Genomic DNA, 24,334 nt, shown 5'->3' on the forward strand with positions numbered 1-24,334 from the left:
GCAGACACCAAGTTAAAAGCTAGAAAAGCAGTTTTTAGTCCCTGCTCCCCATTTAGTACAGATGGTGATGAATGCAGCCAGCAGTATATTAAAGCCTGAATTAAACCTGCTTCCTTTTGATGCAGAACATGCCTATTCTTACAGTGAACCTAATACTGGGAGTCTGAAAAAAGTCCAGCCTTTCCATTCATACAGTTCACAGAATGTCCTGAGAAGCCTATATTCTTAGCATTAGAGGGATGGACTGACTGTTCCATGTTCTAATTATCTTTGTTAACTATGATAAAGAACTGCTGTTCTGGTGATCACTATATGCAGGGATTTCTAAGTGTTCTCCTGGAGTTCTACAATCTAGTCTTGTCTGTACTTACTTAGAAATCTCATTTTTTCTTCTTTGAAGGTCTTTTAAAATTATTCTATCAGACACATGGCTTAGCTATGTCTATTAGAAATTTTAAGTAAAACTCAGTGCCAGGAAAACCAGAGAGAGTTTGTGTATACTAAAGCTGAGCCACAATTGAGAAGGGACAAAGTAGCATACACTCCTCCCTTCCAAGTTCAATTTCATCAAGCTTTATCCCAGAGCTATTTGTTACACTACAGTGTTTTACCAGAAGGAGATCTGGTGAATGGGATTGTTGTCAGTGTTCTCCATAGGAATCACTTCAAAGGGTTCATCTTTCCTCTTCTCAGGGTCTTCTTCATTATCATGTGAGAATTCGCAATGATAGAGAAACCCTGAGTCGTACCCACCCTGAAAAAGAGAAGGACCATAAGGAAACAGTGACAAAAGAAAACAGAAGCAGCTGACCAGAAAAATGCAAATATCAGAATAATTCTTCCTTTCTTAAGGATCTGTGATGGGTTAGAAAATGCTACTTCCAAACACCTAGAGATCCTATTTATCCACAAAAAGAAGTCTGTCACAATCTCTGTCATTAAAAGCCACTCTGTTAAAATTCTACATTCTGCTTGTGAGGGAACAGCCCAGTCTTTGTGCCCATTCAGGCACCACCAAGAAGGGCACCTACGGGATATTTACCAAAAAATCTGAATCAGAGTGACCCTACTGGTTTAGTTCACAAAAACCACTGAAACTGTCAAGGATGAAAGGAACTTGATGTCCTAGGGATGACAGGTTTCAAAGGGAAAGGATGTCACATCATGCAATCCCATCAACATGAAGTAAAAACTGATTTACCAAGGAAAGCCAAAATTTTCCTGGTGCTGCATAAAAGCCACAGAGAATGGGACTGGGCTCCTCTGGTATGTAGATAGGTGGCAATGGCTCTTCTTCAGGTTCTTCCTCTTTAGTTTCTTGTACCTCAAGTCCCAGCTCCTTTTGCTGCTTTATCCATTCAAGCCTTGCCTTCTCCTTCTCTTGCTTTTCTTTCTCTCTCCGTGCAATCTCCTCTCCCAGCTATTACAACGAGCAGAGAAACACTGAGACATGAAACCAAGGCACCCCACACATCACTGACTGAAGGAGTCTCATAAATGTAATCCAAGGTGGTCCTGGCATTATACATACAGAATATCTACAGAAATCTCTTTCCTGTCAACTTAGTAGAGATCAACCAGACTTCATGGGACACTCCAGTGAAATGCCCCCATTTCCCTCCTCTGAAGTATTTACTCTTGGTCTTTTGAAACAGAAATAATTCCAAGTAGCAAGCAGATTTCAATGTTTCCTCAGAGAGATTACTCCAAATCTTCACCACTATGCTTACTCCTGCAGAAATTCTAAGTCCTGTCCCCTGCCTGCCATGTTGAAAGAAAAGCACTGGAAAGCTGAACTCAAACAAGTTCTAGTCCGTCATGGGTATAGAGCAAAATAGAGAAGCTGTAACTGACTTAACTTCTTCTGAAAAATGAAGGAAAGATTTAGCAAACCTTTAAAATTCTCTCCCATTCAAGCCTACTGTAACATAAACGAATATCAAACATTCTCTAAAACAGTAGCTTCCTAAGGAGATATTAGATAGCCAAACCAGCAAACCCTTAAATATTATCAGCTGATCTTTGTCTTTTAAAACAATTCACCTTTTAAAAAATATACTTTTTTAAAAAATTTACTTTTTAAAAAATATCCTGTTCTAGGGACTCTACAGACTATAAAAACTACTTTAGTGTTTCACTACCCTTACTGTGAGAAATCTTTCCTTACATTAAAACATCGTGGTTGTAGCTTATTAATTATTTATCTATTTCCAAGGAAAAAAGAGAGTCATTAATATTCTTTCTCTCTGTAGAAACATTTTTTTTATTTTTAGCGATTTAGAGTGTTTCTCAACATTATTCTTCTCATTTGACAAAAAAATCCAAAACAAAAGCGACAAAAAAATAAACAAACAAGAAAACCAACAAAACTCTACACACATTATTTTAATATTTCCTTTCATATGCATGCTTTGTGATCGTTCTTATAGATATTGCTGTGAAAAAACATCTAGAGATCTTTCTCCTGAATGCTGTCTTCCTCCAAGTTAGAACACAAAATGAAGCTTTGCCTGACATTCAATAATACAGGAGCAGTTAAGAGAGAAGGCAGAGAAATCACAGGTTAACAACAGAATCAGAGAGGCTGCTGGATTGTAGTGGATTGATTATGAAACTGAGAGCCCACTCACTGAAGCTCTCCTGAGCCTAAAATCAGCTTTCTTTTAGTTTCACAAAACTAACTATAGCTGTGAGTTGGCATAACTCTTTTCCTTTGGCCCCACATATTCTTTTTAAATACTAAGTGCCATTCAGAAATTAAATGCACATCTTAAAACATTTTTAAAAGCCAGAAATACTGCTACAAAAAAAAAATGTTTCATATTTGCTTCAAGGTGACTACCTGGGGGTTTTATAACTTTTGAAAGAAATTTCCTATAAGGTGAATATCAACCACAATAAATATTATTTTTGTGAAAATTACCAAAATTAAAATATTTTGAGAACTAATGCACTACCTTTCCCTTTCTCTAATGCTGTCTTCTAATTATAATCCAAATTCACATCATGCTTCCAGTGTCATGTAGGTTAAAAAAAAAAAAAAAACCAACTTGTCATTTCAAGCCACAAATTACTTCTACCTGGCACTCCCTTTCAAGGAGCTTAGGAAAAACCCTGTGATGAAATACAGGGACTATAAAGTCTTTTGGGTAGTTTGACCACCTGGCACAATGAAGAAGATGAAATTCTGCCACAGGAGAGTTTTTTACCTTGAGTTGGGATTTAATACTATAAAAATGGAAGTACTGTGTTGGCAGGTTTTTTATGTGATAGGTGGTTGCTGCATCATGATTCCCACGGAGAGGAGCAGGAACCTGGACAGCAAAGCCATTCTCACAAAGGATGAGCAGTGTGCTCTTATCCTGTACAAAAACACAAAGAATACAAATATAGGGCAGATGTATAAATGGAATCAAGATAAATGGGGGCAAAAGTTCGCTAAGCAGATGGACAGGAACAAAGCCAAACTCCAGCCACACTTCCCTGTGCTCTTATTTCTATGGACACTTTTAAATGGACTTCAGAAATCAGTGAGCTTCTTTTATGCTAGGCAAAGCTAAGGAATTGAAGAAATCCTTGCTGTGTCCAAACCAGCTATAATTCTGACACTGCTTAGCTTGGAAGCAGCATAATGATATTTTGGAAATTTGGTCAAATTAAAAGATGGATTTGACCCATGACTTAGTAGATTTTGAGTTGATAATTTCCTATATTTCCATACTAATAAATCCTTTATATCATCAAGACTTGGTTCAAAGTCTTGCCAAATTCTACTTACTTTTCAGTTTGTTTGTTTTCGGTTGGTGCCTGACAAATCCTTTAAAATGTGAAGTTAGGAAGAATAGGTGAGGAGAGGGTAATAATTATTCAGTGTTTTGAGTTTTTAAAAGACAAGGCTGTATTTAATTTCAATTTTCATAAGCTATCTGGAGAAAAGAGAGATTTATTTTATCTGACCCATGACTAAAAATGTGCAAAGAGGGCATATTAGAGTTGCTATGGAAACCCTAACTAGGAATCATATGGTTCCTATGTCTCAGGAACTCAGGATCTCAGTTTAAAAATGCATTCATTAAATGTAATGTATTTAATCACCAGTTCTTCTATAAAACAAACAAACAAAAAAAAAGAAGTAGTATGACACTCAGATGCTGGTACTGTGTTAAGCAAGTGTTCTCATCTAGCAATGGAGGCCAGATACCGGTAGAGAAAATTACTCAGGCAGAATCTAACATATCCAAGACACAACGGGTGCTTTTTTAGTAAGAAGGAGTACCTTGTCTTCAAGGAAAGATGCAACTGTCAGATCAAGATCTGTTGTTTCTGCAGTAAGACAGAATTCGTACCAACAAGACTTCTTTTGGCAGTTTTTAGCAGTTCAAATTAACAAGTAGAAATACCAACACTTTGACACTATGCACCTGTAAAATATATCTTGCTAGCATCTAAATATAATGAATAGTCTCTCCTCTAAATAAGGATACTGGACCAAATAAAATTTCAAATGTTACCCTAACCCTAGAACACTTTTAAATATTAGCAAACACCTATTTCGATGTGTCCTGACATATTTGAAACACAGAATGTGTATTTCAAGAAGCACCCCATTGTAAATGCAGGTGAACTCAGTGGGAAGAAATGATGATGTCTGACTCTAGTTTAGAAGGTTGAATGATTTCTTTATTATACTATAATACATCAATATGATTTTTACAGGAGATACTGAAACTACATACTTACTTTTTCTAACTACTAAATCTAACTCACAACTCTCTCGTCCAGACACAGGTGGATCTGATTGGTTATCAGGTTTAAACAATCTTCACTAGAATCTAATTAAGCAATCACCCCAGGTAAACAATTCTCTAAACACATTCTACATGGGAAAATAAGGAGCAGAAACAGAAATTGTTCTCTCTTTCTTTCCTCTGTGCTCCTCTATGAAAAAAATCCTGAGAGAGAGAAGAATGTGCCTGCCACAGCACCCAAAATCTTTCTTAATGTTGTCAAAAAGCTTTTCAAAAGCCTGTTTTAATATGGGCAAGAGTCACAGATAGTAACACTCAAATAACTTCTTTGTCAAAGAGAATCAGACCTTCCAAAAGCTAAAGAATAAGATTGTTTCTTCAAGTCAAGGGCTCAAAAAGTATACCAAAATCTTGTCATTTGCATTATCCAAAACCCAAAATATATCCATAGTGACTGAACCACAGGTACAGCTACAAAGAACCTTTTAGAATCTGCCATGCTGAAGCAGCATGAAAAAACAAAATCGCAAAACATTCTTTGTATTGTCTATAGAGGACATGACTGGAGTCATGGATCTTCATCTATTTTGATTGGAAATTCTTTTTAAAATTATATGTTAACACTGCTGGGAAGGAAAGAAAACAAATATGCATTACTCACATGAGAAGGTGGAGACCACTGTAATGCCTGTACAGGCCCAGGGACACAGATGAATCCAATAGGCTTGTATTCATCCTCAATAGCAAAAAAGAAAACTGTTTTGTCTTTACTCTGAGGAAAACCAAACAAACAAACAAACAAACATGATGACTGAATCAAAGCTGACCAAAAATTCAAGACTCTAAGCACTTTATTACATAAGCACATACTTCCATTTTTTTTGTGTTTAAACAGGGGAACTTAGGACTGGATTTCCATTATGATTACTGGGAGGAAATAAAAATCCTGCCCATGCTGTTCCAAGAAACATGTTGCACCCATGGCTCTTAATTGCTCTCATGGGCCTCCTCTGGCATCGCCTGCCAGGTGCTTTCTGCCCATTGCCCCAAATAATAAGAAGTTCCAGAACTGGTACACAACATGATTCATTGTAGCTTAAATCCTACATGAAATGAAATGCATGGCAATTCAGCCTAAGGAACATGTAACTGCAAATGCACTGATCATGGCTAAGGATGAGATTTTAAAAAGAGACACCACATTAACTGGAAACCATCTCAAAGACTACCAGGTTTAATGATAAACTGACTGACTGATCCTGTGGTAAGGCCAAGCAGTGCTGGGTAGCAGCTGGATTGCTGCCAATGTGGTGTCTCAACAGACTTGCTTTTACTAATTCCAAGATCCTACTAAACTAATTCCAAAATGAACCAAATCCATCTTCAAAGGGGATTACAGAATTCACACTAAACAGTCCAGTAATTCACAAAATGAATTGTGTGAATTGCATGGTTGCTTTCCTTCAGAAAAACAGATGTGAGTGCAAACAGATCCTTCTCCCAGCACAGAGAACTACAACAAGCAATCAATAGCAGCAACAGAAGTAAAACTGTGTTGTCAGTAAACAAACTTTATATCTTTTAAAAGGCTCTACGTTTATGGCTTAATAAAACCAGCCAAACTAAATGATACGTACCCCTGTGGCAAACACATCTCCCTTTCGTTCATATGCCAGGGCTGTGACTGCAGCACCATGAGGTTTGAAAACTTGTTTCAGATTTATCTCCGCAATCTCACTGGCCTGTCCTGCATGACCAGGCAGCCGTCTGGGATCATAAACCTCAATTATGCGGACAACACCATCTTCAAACCCCACGGCAATTAGACCTCCCTCAGGATTTACCTTTAAGTGAAATGAAGAAAAAAAATCACAGTGTACATCTGAGGGCTTCAAAGAATAATCCATATGGCATGTACTCTGGTGTTTACCTTTAAACTCACCTTACATGGAAGTGTTGCTAAAGCACAAAGAATATTTCACACATGGGAAATGTTGTTTATTCTCTCTAATATGGTATCACAAAGGAAGAAAGGGGATTGGGACTTATTTTTTGGTTTGGATTGTGTTTTGGTTTTTTTTTTCGTGATAACATGCCACTGAAACTGAAGATGTTAATGAGGATGTGGTTGTAATGTCTGAGGAAGAGGTAATTCATACTGACATAAAGATATATCAGTACCTTCTTAAGCAGAAGAGCTGAAACTCAAAAAAAAAATTAAATTTTTATGAATATAATATGGGGCACCAAACCTCAGTATGATTTTTTTAAGAGGTCAGGGCACAGGCTTGGGTCTGGCTGAGTCCATATAGAGTACAGCAGTCAACAGGGACTGCCACTTGAGATGGAAAGGAGGAGGAGTCCTTACCATAAGTCCTGTAGGTAAGCCAATTGCTAACAATTAAGAGAGTCTTGAACTGTGATAAAGGTTAGGAGAAACAGGCCTGTGTTTTAGCCGGACATAGCTGGACTTGTGGATTTAGCTGATATTTGCCATACATGGTAATGTCTTGAAGTCAATTACAAGCTGACTTGCCAGTGTTCACTTATCTAACAAAGTCACTGCTAGCTTGCCTATGAGGAGATTATGGTATAAAAATGCTTCAAAATATGTTAGACTAAGTTTTCTTAGATTAATAGTAGAGATTTTAAAATACATTTGCACACTTTAAACTGTGACCAAGTATTGAATGCAATTTTAAATGCAGCTGGATAGACTTTGTTTTTCAGATTGTGTTTAGTAATAACTTTCGTAAAACTGAACTAAGTCAGTTTTGTGATGCTGTACAATTTATTGTAGCAGACAGGTTACCTCATGAAGGTACAGGTATCAGGAACAGCATCTCTGAAAGCCTGTGTGGCCAGAATTATATTTTTATAAAATAATTATTTTTATAAAATAAAGACACTCTCCCAGTGGAACCCTCATCTTGAACATTCAAGTAATTATTTACCTCCTAAATTTCCTTGTAATTAACCCACCAGGCTTGCTATGTTTTCTCAAGAACATAACTAGACACTAATTTAATTAAAATTAGCAAATATGTCTAAAAATTATAGATTCCACACTCCACAAATGATCAGTTCTGGCAACAGTTTTTAATGATTTATCTCCAAATGTTTGTGATTTGTCTGGGCTGTCATTTCAAAATGTGTTAACTAACTCATGTTAATTGACATTTGCTCTGTGTGGGTTAAATAGAAGCTGTTAGTCTACAAACTCAGACTACTTCCCATACTGCACACAGAGATCTGATTTTAAAATATTAGGAAGGCACAAAGTCAGATACCTGATAACCCATAGTAAAGTTAAACTGTTCCCAGACTGTATACAAACATACTACCCCACAAACTTATCTATACATCCTGCTACAGTAAATTCCACCATGGCCTAACAAGTGACCTCTAATGTCTTGTTTGCTGAGCAGCTTCCTGGATGCTGGCAGGCCCATAGGCTCCTTGATGAATTTTTGCTAACATGCTAGGAAAAACTCACAACAGCCGGTGCCCACATCAGTGCTGTTCCTCCCTGTTTAAACTTCATTACGCTCACTTGGCTGTTGCTGCTAAAATCATAGATGCGCACTGACCCTGTGTGGAAAGGAGACAGTAAGAATTTATTTCTTGCAATGTCACTTACATTAGGATTTATGGAGAAATGTCTTTTTATTTGAATTAAAATCTGGATTAAATGTATATTTTCTCTTTTGAGTAAGAAAATGCCTGCATGAAAAATGACTGATGGTTACAGATCACCATAGCTAGCATGGTGCTCATGAACAAAATATATGATTTCTTCACTCTTCAACTTATACAGAACCAAGAGTTGTCGAGGCTGAGGGTTGTAATAAGAACTCACAGGCTGACAATCCACATGTAATTTTCAAGTGAGCATGGAATTGTGGCATACTCTATGGAAAATCTGTACTGACAACATAGGAAAAGATGATAGCTACTACTTGGGACTGCCTAGGGAGGAAAACATTTAAAGGGAGGAAAACATTTAAAGGGAGGAAAACATAGGAGATTGTCCACAAAAGATTCAATTTCATTAGAGGGAAAATTAACATATTCATAGGCACACATACTTTTTGAATAAAATTCCATTCCAACTGGCATTTACGTGAAATGTCATTTGCTCAACTGGTAGAAGTTAGTCTTCAGGGTAGAAGAATATGTGCATTGTATAACACAGACAAATTACAAGACAGTACTGACAAGAATTTAATTAAAAGACCTTGTAGTGTTTTCTGAGCAGTGTAAATGACATTGTTAGTGTTCTGGCCAGTAGTTCTTCTTTCAAAGCACAATAAAGCTAACACTGAGAGGCCTAAACAGCAATATTTATACAAGTTGAATGAATATATCTGTAATTGCTTGTTATTTGTTGATGAGAGCATAAGAGCTATTGCAGTTTCTAAGAAAGGCACAAACATTAATATTTGCAATGGCTTGCACAATGCTGGAGGTGTATGTAATTCCTTACAAGATAAAAATCCCAACACTTATTAAACCCCAGCACTGAATACAAGTGCTGTTACTCAAACCAGATGTCCCACCTTTTCAGCCATTCCTTCAGAACAATTTACAAAGTTTCCCATTAAAAACTTCTGTTGCTAAAATCCCAGGTTTTTAGGATGAAACAGTCTTAACACATTGTTTCAAAATATTCATGATTTGCCTTAACTATTAAAGAACTGATCCCAGGAATAACAAAAGTGGCTTTGCAAGAGCAAATGCACAAATACAAAACACTGTAGCTCCAAACCAAGCATCATTTCCCTTCAAAACCAGTCATGGCAGTGGCATGAGAGGAAAGGGACAGTGTACTTACGGTCAAGAGCTGTGGTGGCCATCAGGTATGTAAAGGGAGAGACACCAATGGCCTCAATTCCCCCCGAGTGGAAGGTACACATGCGCTCTGGGTCATGAGTCTGCGGTGCAAAACAGAAGAGAAATTGTGCTGCATTTTACACTTGTGCTCTGCAGTTTGAGCTTATGCTGCCTGGGAAATATTTCATCATCCAAGGAATTACAGACTTTGCTATATATATTTTTTTTACATTAGTTTGTATAGTATGTGTCTTTTATTTACCATACAATTCTCGGAACATATTTTACTTTTCACATTAAAATTCTATTCCCCACAAGGGATTGTTCCTATTTACTTTATGATGTTCCAGAGCAAAAGTTAAATGCCCACTTTTTCACCTCTGTCATCTATTTCTCCATCAAAAACATCTCCAGCAGTAACACTAGTTAGCAGTAGGATAAAACACTTCAAGTGTGTTTCATCTTCTTGTTTTTTTTCTAGTTCTTTCTGTCATTTAAAGACTACAGTAAGGTTCAAACACCTATCTATAGAGGAAATAACAACACTCCTTAAAGTCATTTCCTGCATCCATGCAACTTTCATTACCAGTTTACAGAATCAAACTCCTTTAAAGTAAATTGAATTTGGCAGCTGAAATTTCAGGAATCAAGAATCAAATTCCTCTTTACCATCCTGCACAATTATTACAATCAATTGCATTCGAAATTTTTTATTAAATAATATATCTGTTTCAATGCTACAATTTTCTACTGTGCAACTTCATAAAACACAGATTTCATTCCAGATGGAACCAGTATAGTTATAGGATGTCATAGGATATGGTTCCTATTGCAAATGAACTGAAGAAATCAGAAGAAAGAAAAAACAAAATTACCATATTTGAAAAAGTCAAATCCAGCTTCCATATTGCTCCACTTGTATCCTGAAGAAGAAAAAACATAAATTGAATATTTTCAGACTCAATTTGGAAATAAAACTGCACATGGTGACTTCTTAAAAAGTCCTTAATGATTATCATTGTGAAACAGAAATTACTAAATGCAGTGATGTTGGTCTTATGAATCCCATTCATCATTTTAAGGTGATAGAACTTGGACAATACCTTCTAGCATTCTCCTATTCTTATGCCAGAGTCTCACACATTACTGTACACTAAAAACACAGCATAGCATAACATAGGATAATTCAGTTGGAAGGGACCTGCAAGGATCATCTCGTCCAATTGCCTGATCACTTCAGGCCTGACCAATAGTTAAAGTATATTATTAAAGGCCTCTATATATGCCTCTTAAACACTGACTTGGAACTTAAACCACCTCTCTAGGAAGCCTGTTTCAGTGTTTAAAAACAAACCAACAAAACTGTAGGTAGGTAGGTTGGTAGGTAGGTAGATAAGATTATTTTCTATATATCCAGAAGACTGAATTCTACTAAAAAGAAACACTGATTTGTAATAGACTCCTGCTGTTACTTACCAGAACGTTCCTCATTTTGTTTTTCTCCACAGGGATGCATGTACCTGAGTGTGTCTCACCTGAGCAAACCAGAAGGGCTGTCCATGGTCATGAATTTTTGTAATGAAATTCAGGCTGACATTCTTGCCAAGCCAAAGTTCATTCATAGGCTCCATCTCCACTAACCCTGTGTCATCCACAGGATCAGCAGCATCTACTACCTCAAAGTTCCACATCTTCATGGCATTGGAAGCATTTAAAAAAAAAAAAAAAAAAAAAAAAAAAAAGCAGCCTTTTTTATAACACCAGGTTGTTTTCATACACAATAAATACGGAAAATCAAAATTTTAAGAAAGCAAAATCACTGCTTTGGACATAAGCACTAACATAAACACTGCTAGAACAGTGACTGGAGCTTTAATTCAGCTCTGACAATAAGAGAGCTGTACATGGCAGCTTCAGAACTATGCAGAATAAATGGTATCTGTCGGCACTCAGCATGGCTCATACTGAGGCAGCACAAATTAATGGGAAGTGTAACCCTTATATGTTATGCTCTGTAGGATAAGGACAACATATCAGTTAGCATGCTTATAATCAAGTGAACTTTCCTAAGGGGATAACACCAACCTCTAAAACACAATGACAACAACAACATCAGTGTTTGAAACCCTCCACTATCTATAGGTCAGTATACCATTGATTGTCTGGGTCATTACACACATCAGCAGAAGACACATCATGTCCTCCCTTAAAGAGCAGGGTAATAAGATTGCAAAATTCTTGATCATTGACAGATGACATCAGAAAACATAAGGAAAACATTTTGACCTTAATTTATAGAATTATTTGTTAACTTCAGGATGGTTTAATTTTCCCTTATTTTAGGATATGTATCTCTGAGATGCTAGTTAATTTCTGTGTTATTTTAACATTAATAATCTGAGCTTTTAAACACTAAGAAAATTAATTTCAAATATTCCTGTAGTTTGTTTTTTATCTTTTAGATAATACCATGTGTTAATAGGCCTGGAAATTATAAAATGTTAGAATGTAGGCAGGAACAAATCTGTTAGAAAACCACTGAAGATTATTTTGATATACTAAAGAAAAAGCTGATTTATTTATTACTATTAAACAAGGAAAACTGCATGCCATGCTATCCAATTCAAACACGTACACTGTGGAGATGTGCTCTCATTTTCTTTATTCTACAAAATAATTTTCAGAAAGAAACTGCACTCCAAAATATCCTCCAAAAACCTGGTAAAGGAAATATGTAACATTTACCTGCTGACCATACATTTGCACACCTAAAGGCAGAGCAAAAGAAAAACTCACCCGAATGACACCATCTTTTCCAACAGAATAAAGATCTCCTTCATCAAAAACTAACTGGCTGACAGGGCCCTCGTGGCAGGGCTTATGTCCAACTTGACAGAGCTCTACTTTAATGAGGCCACCTTCCCAAAGCAGCAAATTGCCCCACTCAGTTCCTGAGACAACCTTTAATGCAAATGAAAATAAGTGTGTAAGCACCTGCATGTAATCGTGCAGAAACACAGGCAAGAACCCAGTTAACATTTGTGGCTTTCTTCCATGAAAGCATTAAATCAATGGCAAAGTACAAACATTTGCAAGAGAAGATATAAAGGGTGAGGAGGTTCAACTTTTTAGCAATGTGACATAATTTGCATGCACTGAAATTAATGAAGATTGGGACCAACAGTCTCTTTGTATGTCTGTACACTAATGCTTTCACATTAGAAGACACTCAGCTCTAAGCCAAGACAGATCTTTTTTTTCTGTGAATTACAACACTATTTTCCAATTATTACAAAGCAAGACAGGGATTTTTGGCAAATTGATGGCAATATTTTCTTCTCAGAACAGTGCATCACAGGCCTGATTAAAAACATTTTTAAGCGAATAGTAACTCTCTACCTTACAAAGCAGACTTTATATCAAAGCCTAAAAGAGTATATAATATTTTTTCTTTTGGTCACTTTTTCTCACTTACCTTCCCATCGGGCAGCTCCACAAAACCCATAATGTCAGACACTGCTGTTTTTCCAAACCTGCCCAAAGTTCCTTGTAACTTGAGACCAGTTAATGTGAGAGCCATCTTCCAGAACCTGAGTACAGAAAAACACACCCCTCTCTGACACAAGATTTCCTAAACACTGGTCAATCCCTCTTAGACATTGCAATACTCCTACCAGGCATGCCTTGCTCATGTATTATTCCTTTTTGCAGGAGAACTTGGAGTTTTTTTCTTTTGAAAATGACATAAAGCTTTACATCTACACAAACATTTCCCTATACTACTCCTATGAAACATCTAGGAAAAGGATTTGGAATAGGCAGAATGAAGATTAAACTACTATTTAAAATTAAGAAATGTAAAATACACAGCTACATCTTTCCAGCTACAACCCATACACATAGCTAGGGATACCTATTTTATCCTTGCTGTGGAGTGTATGATGATCAGTTTTGTAAACCCAAAGGACTGAGGACTTCATTGAATGTCATCCAAGTCCTCTTGTGGAATTAAACTGTACTATAAAATCTCACTGAGCCAAAGGTTTTATCCTAAATATTAGTGTCTCCTGAGTGTGCAGGAGACATTACTTTTAAGATAACTGTTAGAAATTGTAATTTGAGTCCACATTTGGGTGTAAGGTCACATTTACCATGTAATAAAAGCTATGTCAGTGTTTATTTGTAGTATTTCAGCTCAAAAGAAAGTTCATACAAGATTTTGTTTTGTCAGATTTCCATAAATAATGGATTCTAAACCACATTTGTTCTGTGTCTAAATAAATAATTTGCTATTTCAGACCCACCTTGCAATCAAACAATAAAGCAAATATCAGATTTTGATCTGATTTCCCCATTAAAATTCAAAGAAACTTTAGATGCATTATAATTTTAAAGATAACATTTTTATTACAACAGAATCCCACTCATAGCATAAGACTCTGCTGTGTTAGCATTCAAGTACTGGATAAACACAGAACACAAAAAGAATATTTAATGTCGTTGGGTGTTTGGCCCTTTTTTATAAAAGGACTCATGAACTTGGCAGGGAAGGGAATGTATGGAAACATCTTTTGTAGGCTTTTGGTGCAATCACAGGGTTTCTGATCCATGACTTGGCAACCAGCTCCAATGGCTGTCCAAGGAGCAGATGAGCTCAAGAAATCAAAGATATAAAGCCCAGAAGGCACAGAAGGCAAATATCCTATGTTACCAGCTAGAAGACATGTATATATAAGTATTTTTCATTTCTTCTTCTCAGTGCTTGTTGAAATTAGAAGAATGGAGCCTGAGACCATTCTTGTAGGTAGGTAGGTTGACTGACATTTAACATCAAGCATCATCCTCTTTGGACAGCAAAGATATGGAAAGATTTGTTTGACTGGTTGAAGGATTTGAAAATCCTCATTTTTGTAATTGTAAGGGCCAGATAAATAGCATTCCTCATTGGTACATGTTTGCTAATGATACATTCTTGTTAGTCATCTCCTATGTATTATGACTGCAGAGGTGTTATGTATTAACCCTAATCAGCAAACCTACCTGATGTGTCCTGATCCACCTGTAGTTAGATGCTCTTCATTCTCAGCAGAAAACATGACCTTGTAAACATCCTGTGCAAAAGCTTTTGACCTCAGCAGAGTCTCCTCTTGTTTCCAGTCCCAGATAGTCAACATGTAGTCAGGGCCGCTCCCAACACTGGCCAGCAAAGTGCCAGTACGGTTGAAATCACCAAAAACATAGGCTACCTCTGTTCCACCTGAAGAAATGTACAAGCCCAAATACACAGGAAAGAGGTAGAAACAACACAAAAATATATTCAGAAGCTCAACATTTACTGAAATTATTTCTTTTCCAATAGGTAATAGCTTTAGGTTGGCTATTTCTATCAAATAGAAGTTTCTTCACATGCAATAATGAAAAAGTTTGAAACCAATGTTTTCTATTTTTGCTGTGAAGGACCAGAAGATTCTATTTCCTTCTAAATAAAAATGATCCACTACTCCATCTGCTGGGATCTTTAAACACTAGTCCATCTGTATAAAATGAAAATAGAAGGTTTTACACTACCTTTCAGTATTCTGTAGGGCCTCACTGAAGGATATGTGTAGATGACAATGTTTGGCTTCTTTCCTTTTTCTCCTACTGCAAAGTAGTCCTTATTAGGGTGTGCCTTGAAAAAGCAAAAGTCCTGTTGCATGCTGTAATAACACCTTTGTCTTTATCCTGCTAGTTACTCAGTTATTGTATTCACTCACTCGTTAGTCAAAACATACAGCCATAAATACTAGATTGCATTTTTCTGTGTCTTTATTCTGAACAACTGTCAACCTATTGCTCAATATCATAATGAAGCCACTATGCACACAAAATGGTATATCCCACATATATTGTGGAATCATGACAAACGGTGAAACAATCTGCTTTGTGATGCATCCTTTTACTATTCCTACCTCACTCAACCCACTAGCTAATCTTTCCATAGCAGCATTTGTGTCAGCAGCCATCTACTTCAGCAGACAGCTGCAAAAAAGCTATCCTGCATGACACTACTCTGAAGGTGTAAAAATGTACACTGATTCCCCAGAAGAGGCTGCTTATGATGAAGCAGGATAGTCTGAGGCTGGTAGTCTGAAAGCCTCACTCATACGCAATAAAACTGAGAGATAGCAGAGCTCTCACAGGGTAAGGTGCTTCAAATTCAGAGACAGAACTTGAGACTTCAAGCTCTTGATAAGTTTATTAAAGTGAAACCAGATGCTTTTTCTCTTCATTTGTGTGGGAACTTGATTTTCTAAATTTTAATTGCAAGTAAGACTCTATATTAGTATCAGTTGTGATTAGGACAGATGAAGTGTTGAAAAAAAAATAAAAGAATTGCTATGAGCCAAAAATATTAAATAACAATGTAAAAATAATCCCAGCTGGACTTGTCGGTCCTTTTAGGTAGCTGTGGCTGGGACTAAGGTATGCAGATACTTGTTCTCTCCCAGATATATTGATGGGATGAGAAGCCCATGCTGCATGATCCACACATTCCTTTAATCAATACAATATACTTTCCTATGTATATGAATGTGCAACTGTAGAAGTCTCCCATATCTGGCATCCACAACCAAGCAAACATTTTCTTCCTAGAAAGCAACTAAAGTTCTTAAACAAGAAACAAAAGCCATACTGTGATAAACCCAATGCCACTGCCACGGCTGCTCCGGACATGTTTCTGATACTTAGTTCTCAGGTTCTGGAGGATCACCTGGTTGCCTGCTATATACCCCACAGTATGTCTATCCATTATCATCAGGTTTACAGGTCTGGTACAGTCATATCCAAAAGAATGTCTGGGAACAGTCCAATAAGGAAAAGATTAGACACAGGCTTTCTAAACAGTTTGCTAAGTAGATAGAAATGCTTAAACTGAAACTGAAATGGGAATACTGAAACTAGTGACTAAGCCTGATGGCAGAAGATAATTTTCTTCAGTACACAGTGAAAGTAAAATATATCTTGACTCTATAACTGAAAGGAAGGCACAAGTAAAGGCCTTCTGAAGTTCATATCCAATTTTTTCATCTACACTATGGGTACATCTCTTGCTTCTGATCATTCGGAGCTGCAAGGAATTATTATTTTATCCGTGTTCTCACTTCAAAGGAAATGTAAAAGATGTGCATCAGATTATCAGGAACTGTTCTATAGACAAGTGATCAAACCAAGAAAGTTTTCAAGCTCACTTCTTAATTGTTTACAGGCAGATGTAAAAAAGGGAAAATCCAGTCTTCAATAGTAACTGAACTGTGTCTGCAGAAAAAACCATCAGCATATACAAAAGTCACATATCTTATCCTACCCTACTTGACCATACCTACCAAAGAGTTTATTGTAGCTCTTAACTGATGGGCACCACTTCCTTCATTCTATGAGTTTAGATCTTCCAAGCACCAGAACACAAATCTACCTGGTTCCTTCCCCACTTCTCCCTTACAAGGCACACAGGAGCTCTTCTGCCCTCCCCTCAGCTTCTTGGGGAACACCAGTGTGGCTACAGAGTAAGAGAGAGCTTTGCAGGGTATATTCTTATGCCAGTCTTCTGCCTGGTGACATCAGCTTCTCCATGATCTAGTTCTACAGGAGTACTTACGATAGGAAGCACTATGCCCAGTAAGAAATGTTTATGATGTCAAGACAACACTTAAGATTAAATTCACCCAGAACCATACCTGTGTCTCAACCAAAGGTATTCCACTAATTTGACCAAAACAATTTTGAGAAGGTATATTAAATATCATTGGCTTTGAATTTGCACAAGCTCAACAGAAAGGATACTTAAAAGTAAGAAGGTTAGTGGGTATCTCAGTGTCGTCAGTGGTATATGGTCCTGAATATACATCTTCATACGTGTAGAAGAAGGTTTCAGCTATTTTCTTTTTTACCTCCTCAGGCCTTTTTTGTGGTTCTGAGGATACTTGACTATTATCTTGTTCGTCCAAATCGTCTTCTGCACCTCACAAGTGGGAACATAACAGAAATTTATGCTCACCATATGTTTTGGGTTAGTTGCTGTTATTTGCACCTAACCATAAAAGGGAAAGAGTCACAATTCTTTTCCCCCTTTGACAGAACAATCAATACTTCATAGCTCAAAACAAGGGTTCCATGTCTTAGTAACTACTTGTCCTGGCACAGTCTGCAACAAATACTCCCTCAGGCTTTTAAAAACTTCACTGTAAATATTCAAAACTGAAGAATTTAAACAAGAAAAATTTTGAGACCATTTGAAAAATACTTATTTTAAAACCGTAAGACTTACTAAAGCATTTCAGTTGAGGTTTGCTTGATATTTAGGTCTCCACTTTAGAAACCAAACAAATTTTAAAGTGTCTGTTTTCAGTAGCTGTTGAATGCACATTGTTACAAAAAAAACCAATTATTAAAACCTCATATAATGGACAAACAGAAGACACCACTGTTCTCAAGAAAGCAAACTGTTAATGTGTGACCCAGTGTAGTTCCTCACTAGATTGCAATGCACAATACTGTCAACTTGACTTCCAACTAGTCATAAGCACTTGAAAAAAGTAGTTTCCAGTTGGTTATCTCAGGTTAAATATATTTTGTAAGCATTTCATGCTGTCCTGACTGTTTTCCCTCCTAAGTGGGCCATGAGAAACAAGCAAAGGGGTCAGAGAGCAGCCAGGCACAGAGCAAAGTTAAGCCAACTGAAAGGGAGCAGAAATACTAAATCACTGTAACTGACTACAGTCTGAGGTTGTTAGGCTGTTCCTAATTATAACTAAAAACAGTGAATACTAGAAAGTACTGGGGGCTTTAAGTTTGTGCCAACATCTCCTCAGTGAACACCAGTTCTCAGTAATGCTCTCAATGTCTGATTCCACTTGCTCCCCTTCTTCCTCCTGTTCTTTTGCAGTTGGTGATTCCCTTGAAACACTAGTTTTGTTTTCTCTTGCAAAGTATAATTGGTATCACCCTCTGAGGTATGAATTCCTTTGACTAATTTGTTCATACAAACCATATTAAATAAATATATAGTTCTGTAGTAGTAAAAGAATCTCCTCTGTCCAACAACAGACTTCCAGCTGTTTAGCATTATGTCAGGAGAAGTTTTCTTCCAAAATCCAGTAATTTAAAACTTAAAGAGAAGGAAAGAAACAAACACATAACAGAAAAAAAGATGTAATAGGAAGGTCAAACAAATGCCAAAAGTAGTGTAACAATGCATCAAAAAATCCTTCCAAAGTGGATTTGTTATTCATGCTGGATCCATCCATCTAACACCTGGTCTAGTGTGTTAGATGACATGCGGGACACCTGAAATACACACTGGACAGGCGTTTCAAGATGAAAAATATGTTAAAAAGAAAAATACTGTCTTCTGACTGAAAAAGTCTGTTGGAGTTAAAAACCTGATTTCAGTATTACCTACAGAAACAGGTCTAAGCAGCATTTTCAGGGGAGGGACTTTGAGCTGAAGCAGGAACAGCAGGCACAGGGCTTAGTCCAGAACTTCACCATGACCAGAGTAAAAATAAAATTTGGCAACACCAAGAGCAGGAACTGGAGTTGAAGTAAGAAGGGTGTGAGTGGTAGAAGAAGCCAGAAGTTACTGTAGGTTCAGTACTGAAGTCACAATATAACAGGGAAATACTCACCACTGAGATCTGCCTCTGCATCTTCAACTGGTTCCTCTTCCATTGGAAAAGGTGGATGTCCTCTCTCCCTGGCAGTGGTAAAGACAAACCTTTAGTATTGTTGCCTTTATTTGCCATTTAGACCATTCTCATTTCCTCTCAAATGTTTTGAGATTCCCAAAGACGCTATTTGTCTTCTGCCTGTACACAAATATAGATAACCCAAAAATATGTCCTACTTTGTAGGGTGAATTAATTGGCTCAGGTTTTAGGACTCCAGGCTCTGAATATATTGCAAAAGCAAGACTATCATCTAAATACTGTGTAATGGTGGGAACTGACATGATTTAAATGTGTTTAACTTCTCTTTAATGTACTGGGATGAGATCTGCTTTTGAGATAACAAGGCTATTCCTTCACTTTTGTGGTGGACTTCATAAAAATATCCAGAGTTAGACATTCTGAGATCAACTAATATCTTGAAGGGAAAAGCAAGAGAGATGAATCTTTAAGAAAAAAAGGACTTTCTTCAAAACATTTTATCATAATGGTAAACAAATTCTAAAAGTTAACACAATTTTTAAAAAAATTAAACAGCTTAATAACACCCCTCCCCCATATGATTTTCATCTTTTAGATCATCTTTTTCAGGGTGCTACAATCTTTACTAGTTACTGTTTTCCTCTGAAGTGGAAAAGGTCCAAATTTGTCATATAAAAACCAAACACAGTGGCCATTTTACAAAAGCCTCAAAAAGAAGCAAAAAAGCATAAGCATTGCTCTTACTGTAATTTTTTTCTGCCTTTTGATTTCATATGTGTTCTCCATTTCCAAATGAAACACCTTAAAATGCACATTGGAGCAATTTTGCATCAATATTACAGCACAAAAAAAAACTATCCAAAATCAGAAAATTCAGAAGTTGTATATAAAAAACCATGAATACTCAGAATAAGAAAAAGGGCAGGATGCAAGCAAATCCCTCTTCATTTGTAATCATTACTTTGATACCACTAGAAGTCCCTAATAATGCATTTCCTGTTTCCAGCTCTGGGCCGGAATCCATTTGGAAAAAATATTTTGAGGAATTTCAGGCTTTTTTGATATTTCAGGAAAGGCAAAGTATCCTAAAAAAATGCTACCCACAAGAAGGACAAAGAGGACAAAGAAATATTTCAGATATGTCATTGTTATATAGCCAATCTTCATCTGAAAGTCTTGAGTATCTGTCAGAATCTGACTTTCCTGCATAATTTCACATAAGAATTACAAATGAACTTTTATCCCTTAGGAGGGCTGAGAAAAACTTGAAAAAAAGACAAGCAGAAAGTTTTACATTTAGAAAACCAGTGAAAATAAAACAAAACATACAAGCAATGTATCTCAATATATTTAAATGAAATTCATGAGTTTTTAATGGGGTAACACAACTGATATCACTGAAGTTGAAGAAATAGTTGTAGACTATTTGCATAAATAGATAGTGGAGTGTTCAGAGACCTGAATTCTAATTCCAGACCCAGTAATGACGTGTACAATTTGTATCAGCCGTTTCACCTCTGGCTGTCTCAGTTATCTCCTGTGAAAAATTAGATAATAATACTTACCCATCTTAGCGAAGTGTTTTGATATCCACAGAGAAAAGAGCTATAAAATTTCAAATTATTGTAACTAATTAGCAATCATTTATCTTCTAAAAATTAAGACTATCATAGTTTTCATTATAAATTAATTCCTATCTAGAAAATGCTTTAGGCTGAAAGAGGATGTGAACATTTCCGCTTGCATTGATATCTGGGTTCTAGTTAAAGAAAGATGCTGAAATGTCTACTGTGCACATTTTTGTGATGGCATTCAAGCACTGTGCCAAAACAAATACTGAATTTAAGGACTCAGAAGAGGTTCAAGGGGATAACGTGTCTACTTTGGCTGCAGATTCTGGGTTTCATGAGTTGGCTGATCCTGAAAACTCTTGTGCAGGCTCACCATGACAAAGGCACGCATCTCTCTGAATGATGATTTTATTTTCCTGGGGGGAGTTGGCAGGTTTTTTGCAACAGATTTCCTAAATCAGAAAGATTTAAGCCTTTTGATATGAAAAACTGAGATAGTGACAAGTAGAACTGGTGTGACAAGTCTAGTGAGAAAAAAAAAAAAAAAGTCAGCAATCATAATTTTTCTGCCAATGCCTGACCAGGGCAGTACATTTTCCTCCTAGTCCTGGTAAATCAAGATACTGACTTGAAATACTGTACCAGATCCACATGAGTTTCATCATTTCCAAGAACTCAGGAACTCATTTCAAGTCAGGACTGAATTCAGGTTGTCCTTGTTTCAGTGTACAGTGCTACAAGCTGGGAATTTCAGCAAAGTTCCGCTTTCTTTCAATTTGCCTTTTTCTTACCTATGTTCTCAAAAGCCACAGAACGGAGAAATATGTTCATTCAGGTATATAACTTCAGTTATTTCAAAACTAAAATGTTTGCCAATTTTACTGCCACACAGAATCTTTATATATGGAAGCCTCTCAAAAATTCTCAGTAAATTTGAATATTAAGTGATTTCTCATCTCAGACAATTGTCTCATTTATTCAAAATACAGCATAATTAAATCAAATGGGTGTTTATTTGCTAACATGTAAACAAATTCAGTGAGATGACACCACTTTCTTTCTATTTTGTCATCCTACACTTTTGTCTTTCCAGAAAAGATGTTTAAATGTGTCAGCCTCATAAATGTAGTTCTTGCCTTCATGAACACTCTGACTGACACTTCAACTGCATAAAATACAGGAAATTAAATAATGATCAAAATGCAGCCTACAGTTTTACTTTAGAAAACAGAACATATCCAACAGTTATTTTAAACTGTCTCTGCCCCATCATTAACTGTTTAAGTGTGCATAAATGACATCACCTATCAGCTTTTACATCCACAGAAGAGTGACCACCAGTTCTGACCACTAATTCAGTTTATGTAGAAACTATAGGGAACTATAGGAAACTATTACTGCAGAATAAAGCTGCAGTGCTATTAGTACCTGCAATAAGCAAGAGATTAAAAAATTATCTCTACATTGTGCTACTTCTGCAGGATTTTATTTTTCTGGTTAATTCCACAATGTGTTAGCTTTACTCACTAATGGGCCAAAAAAAAAAAAAAAAAAGGACACTTGGTCTTTCTTTCAGGAGAAATTGTATTATTCCTTTAGTTGTTTTCATTCCACATGAAGGAACTCAGTTTGTCCCAGGACTTCCAATCCTGACTCCTCCTAGCACTGCACTGTGAGACTTTCAGGCTGCACTGTCTGCTCTTTCTGACCTGGGGATAGCACTGGTCTAAAACACAGCTGCAGCATGCAGGTTTCATGAGGGGTGTTTGCCACGAGGAACTCCATACTGATCATCTCTTCCAGGGTGAAGCATCTTCTTCAAGTCTAGTTCTGCTTTGGATGTGTCTGGTTTCCTCCCATCTGCCAAATCCTGTTTTTTAAACTAACTTTCAAACACAGTCTCCTCAGCATTTTTTTCTGAATCTTTCATTTCTTTTTGAAAAACAGCAGACATCTCTCTCAGCACTCCTTTTTACCTTCAGACCACATCAGAGTACATCAGCAATTTACTGGGCCACTGATGAGTACAAAATGGGCAAACAGGAGAGTCTTGCAAAACTTACTTTTGTTTAAAAAAATAAAGTCTTATCGTGTTTATATACAGAAAGAAAAATATCCAAGTGTAAATCAGGCATAGAAACCTGTGCTGTCTGTATATCATTATCCATCATCACTAGAAAATGAGTAATAAAAGTCAGTTTAGGCAATCAACCCAAGATCCCAAGGAAAAAATAAAAAGTACTAGAGAACATGGCTGCTCTTACAACAGCTTGAAGACTTGAGAGCAAGGAGAATAACAAAAAGTATCAATTCTCACAGCAGTTAAGTATATAAATTATTTACTAGTCAGAGACCAAGACAGCAGGGATAAAGCTACAAAGCAGGATCTAGACACATTTTCTTTATCATAGCCTCATTGTCTCCTTCTCCCTCATCAGAGAGAGAAAAGAGATGGACTGGAGCCCTGCTATTATTCTCCCTACTATTACTATGTTGCACACATGCAAACTATTTTCCTATTTCATTAGGAGAAATGAATCTAATTTACAATCTTACACCTAAAGTAGCCCTCCGTATGATCCACATATCCTAGCTCTGCCACATGCAAACAAAAGTTTCAAGTCTATTAAAGCCTGCCCTGTGAATAAAGGTTACCAGGTTTCTTCTAAACAGAAATAAGAGCAGGTGACATCACCAGTTACTTATTAACTTACAGCATAAAGAAAAATCATAAAAATGAGTATGAGAAGAGTACCACAAATGCAACATGCAATAAAATTAACTGCCTCACACACGCTAAAGAAAACCCAACAAGTCCCACATTTCAGATGAAGTACGGGACGGTCTATCCCTGTTGCAGGACATTCATTCCTGTTTAGCGGGGATAGCAGAGGACAGGCAAGGGACACCTGGAGATCCGCAGGTCGGGCAGGGGAGGGAGCCTCAGCGGGGCCCTGGGGAAGGTGCGGGCACAGAGGGGCCCCGGGGGGCGCCGCGGCCGCGGGGCCGTGAGGAGCGGGGCTACCGGGAACAACCCGCGGCACCCGCGGGCCCGCCGGGGGCGGCTGTGCCCGGAGCGGCCGCGGCCTCCCCACAGCCCTGGTACCTGGGCCCGGAGCGGCCGCGGCCTCCCCACGGCCCCGGTACCTGGACCCGCTCCGCCGCCGCGCTCCCGTCTCCAGGCAACCGCAGCGGCGGCGCAGCGCCCGGGGAGCGGAGCCAGCGGGCGGGTCGGCGCGCTACCGGGCCAATTGCAGGGGCTGGTGGTTGTTTTACTTTGGGTTGTTCGGATTTTTTCTTTAAAGTAACCTCTGCTTTGGCCACGGTTGCGGTCCTTTCAGAACTCAGCGGGAAAATTAAATTAGAGACAGGTCTTGAGGAGACCTGCGCCAGAGGAGGTTTAGGTTGGACATTAGAAAGAATTTCTTCACAGAAGGGATGATTATATATTGGAATGGGCTGCCCAGAGATGGGGTCACCGTCCCCAGAGGTT

General features: G+C 37.5%; 1 protein-coding gene across 4 annotated transcripts in view; it reads right to left on the reverse strand.

Moving 5' to 3' along the window:
* CFAP44 (cilia and flagella associated protein 44) overlaps positions 1-24,022 on the reverse strand; it is a 41,755-nt gene extending 17,733 nt beyond the window's left edge. For 2 of the 4 annotated variants that reach the window (XM_053936437.1, XM_053936435.1), the window contains exons 1-17: positions 23,948-24,022; positions 19,250-19,317; positions 17,406-17,583; positions 16,258-16,420; positions 15,150-15,252; positions 14,622-14,838; positions 13,057-13,171; positions 12,378-12,542; positions 11,117-11,272; positions 10,457-10,504; positions 9,583-9,682; positions 8,245-8,339; positions 6,386-6,592; positions 5,410-5,520; positions 3,210-3,362; positions 1,202-1,420; positions 612-754 (exon numbers count right to left, since the gene is read on the reverse strand). In XM_053936437.1, the coding sequence (XP_053792412.1) occupies positions 612-754; positions 1,202-1,420; positions 3,210-3,362; positions 5,410-5,520; positions 6,386-6,592; positions 8,245-8,339; positions 9,583-9,682; positions 10,457-10,504; positions 11,117-11,272; positions 12,378-12,542; positions 13,057-13,171; positions 14,622-14,838; positions 15,150-15,252; positions 16,258-16,420; positions 17,406-17,583; positions 19,250-19,292 (2,216 nt within the window). In that variant the 5' untranslated portion in view covers positions 19,293-19,317; positions 23,948-24,022. Of the gene's footprint in view, positions 1-611; positions 755-1,201; positions 1,421-3,209; positions 3,363-5,409; positions 5,521-6,385; positions 6,593-8,244; positions 8,340-9,582; positions 9,683-10,456; positions 10,505-11,116; positions 11,273-12,377; positions 12,543-13,056; positions 13,172-14,621; positions 14,839-15,149; positions 15,253-16,257; positions 16,421-17,405; positions 17,584-19,249; positions 19,318-20,728; positions 20,808-23,750; positions 23,868-23,947 lie in introns of those variants that run through there. The other 2 variants (XM_053936436.1, XM_053936438.1) reach the window with 2 other exon arrangements.
* Between the last annotated feature and the right edge of the window lie 312 nt (positions 24,023-24,334).

Source organism: Vidua chalybeata, chromosome 2, assembly GCF_026979565.1.
Source record: "Vidua chalybeata isolate OUT-0048 chromosome 2, bVidCha1 merged haplotype, whole genome shotgun sequence".
Taxonomy (NCBI): Eukaryota; Metazoa; Chordata; class Aves; order Passeriformes; family Viduidae; genus Vidua; species Vidua chalybeata.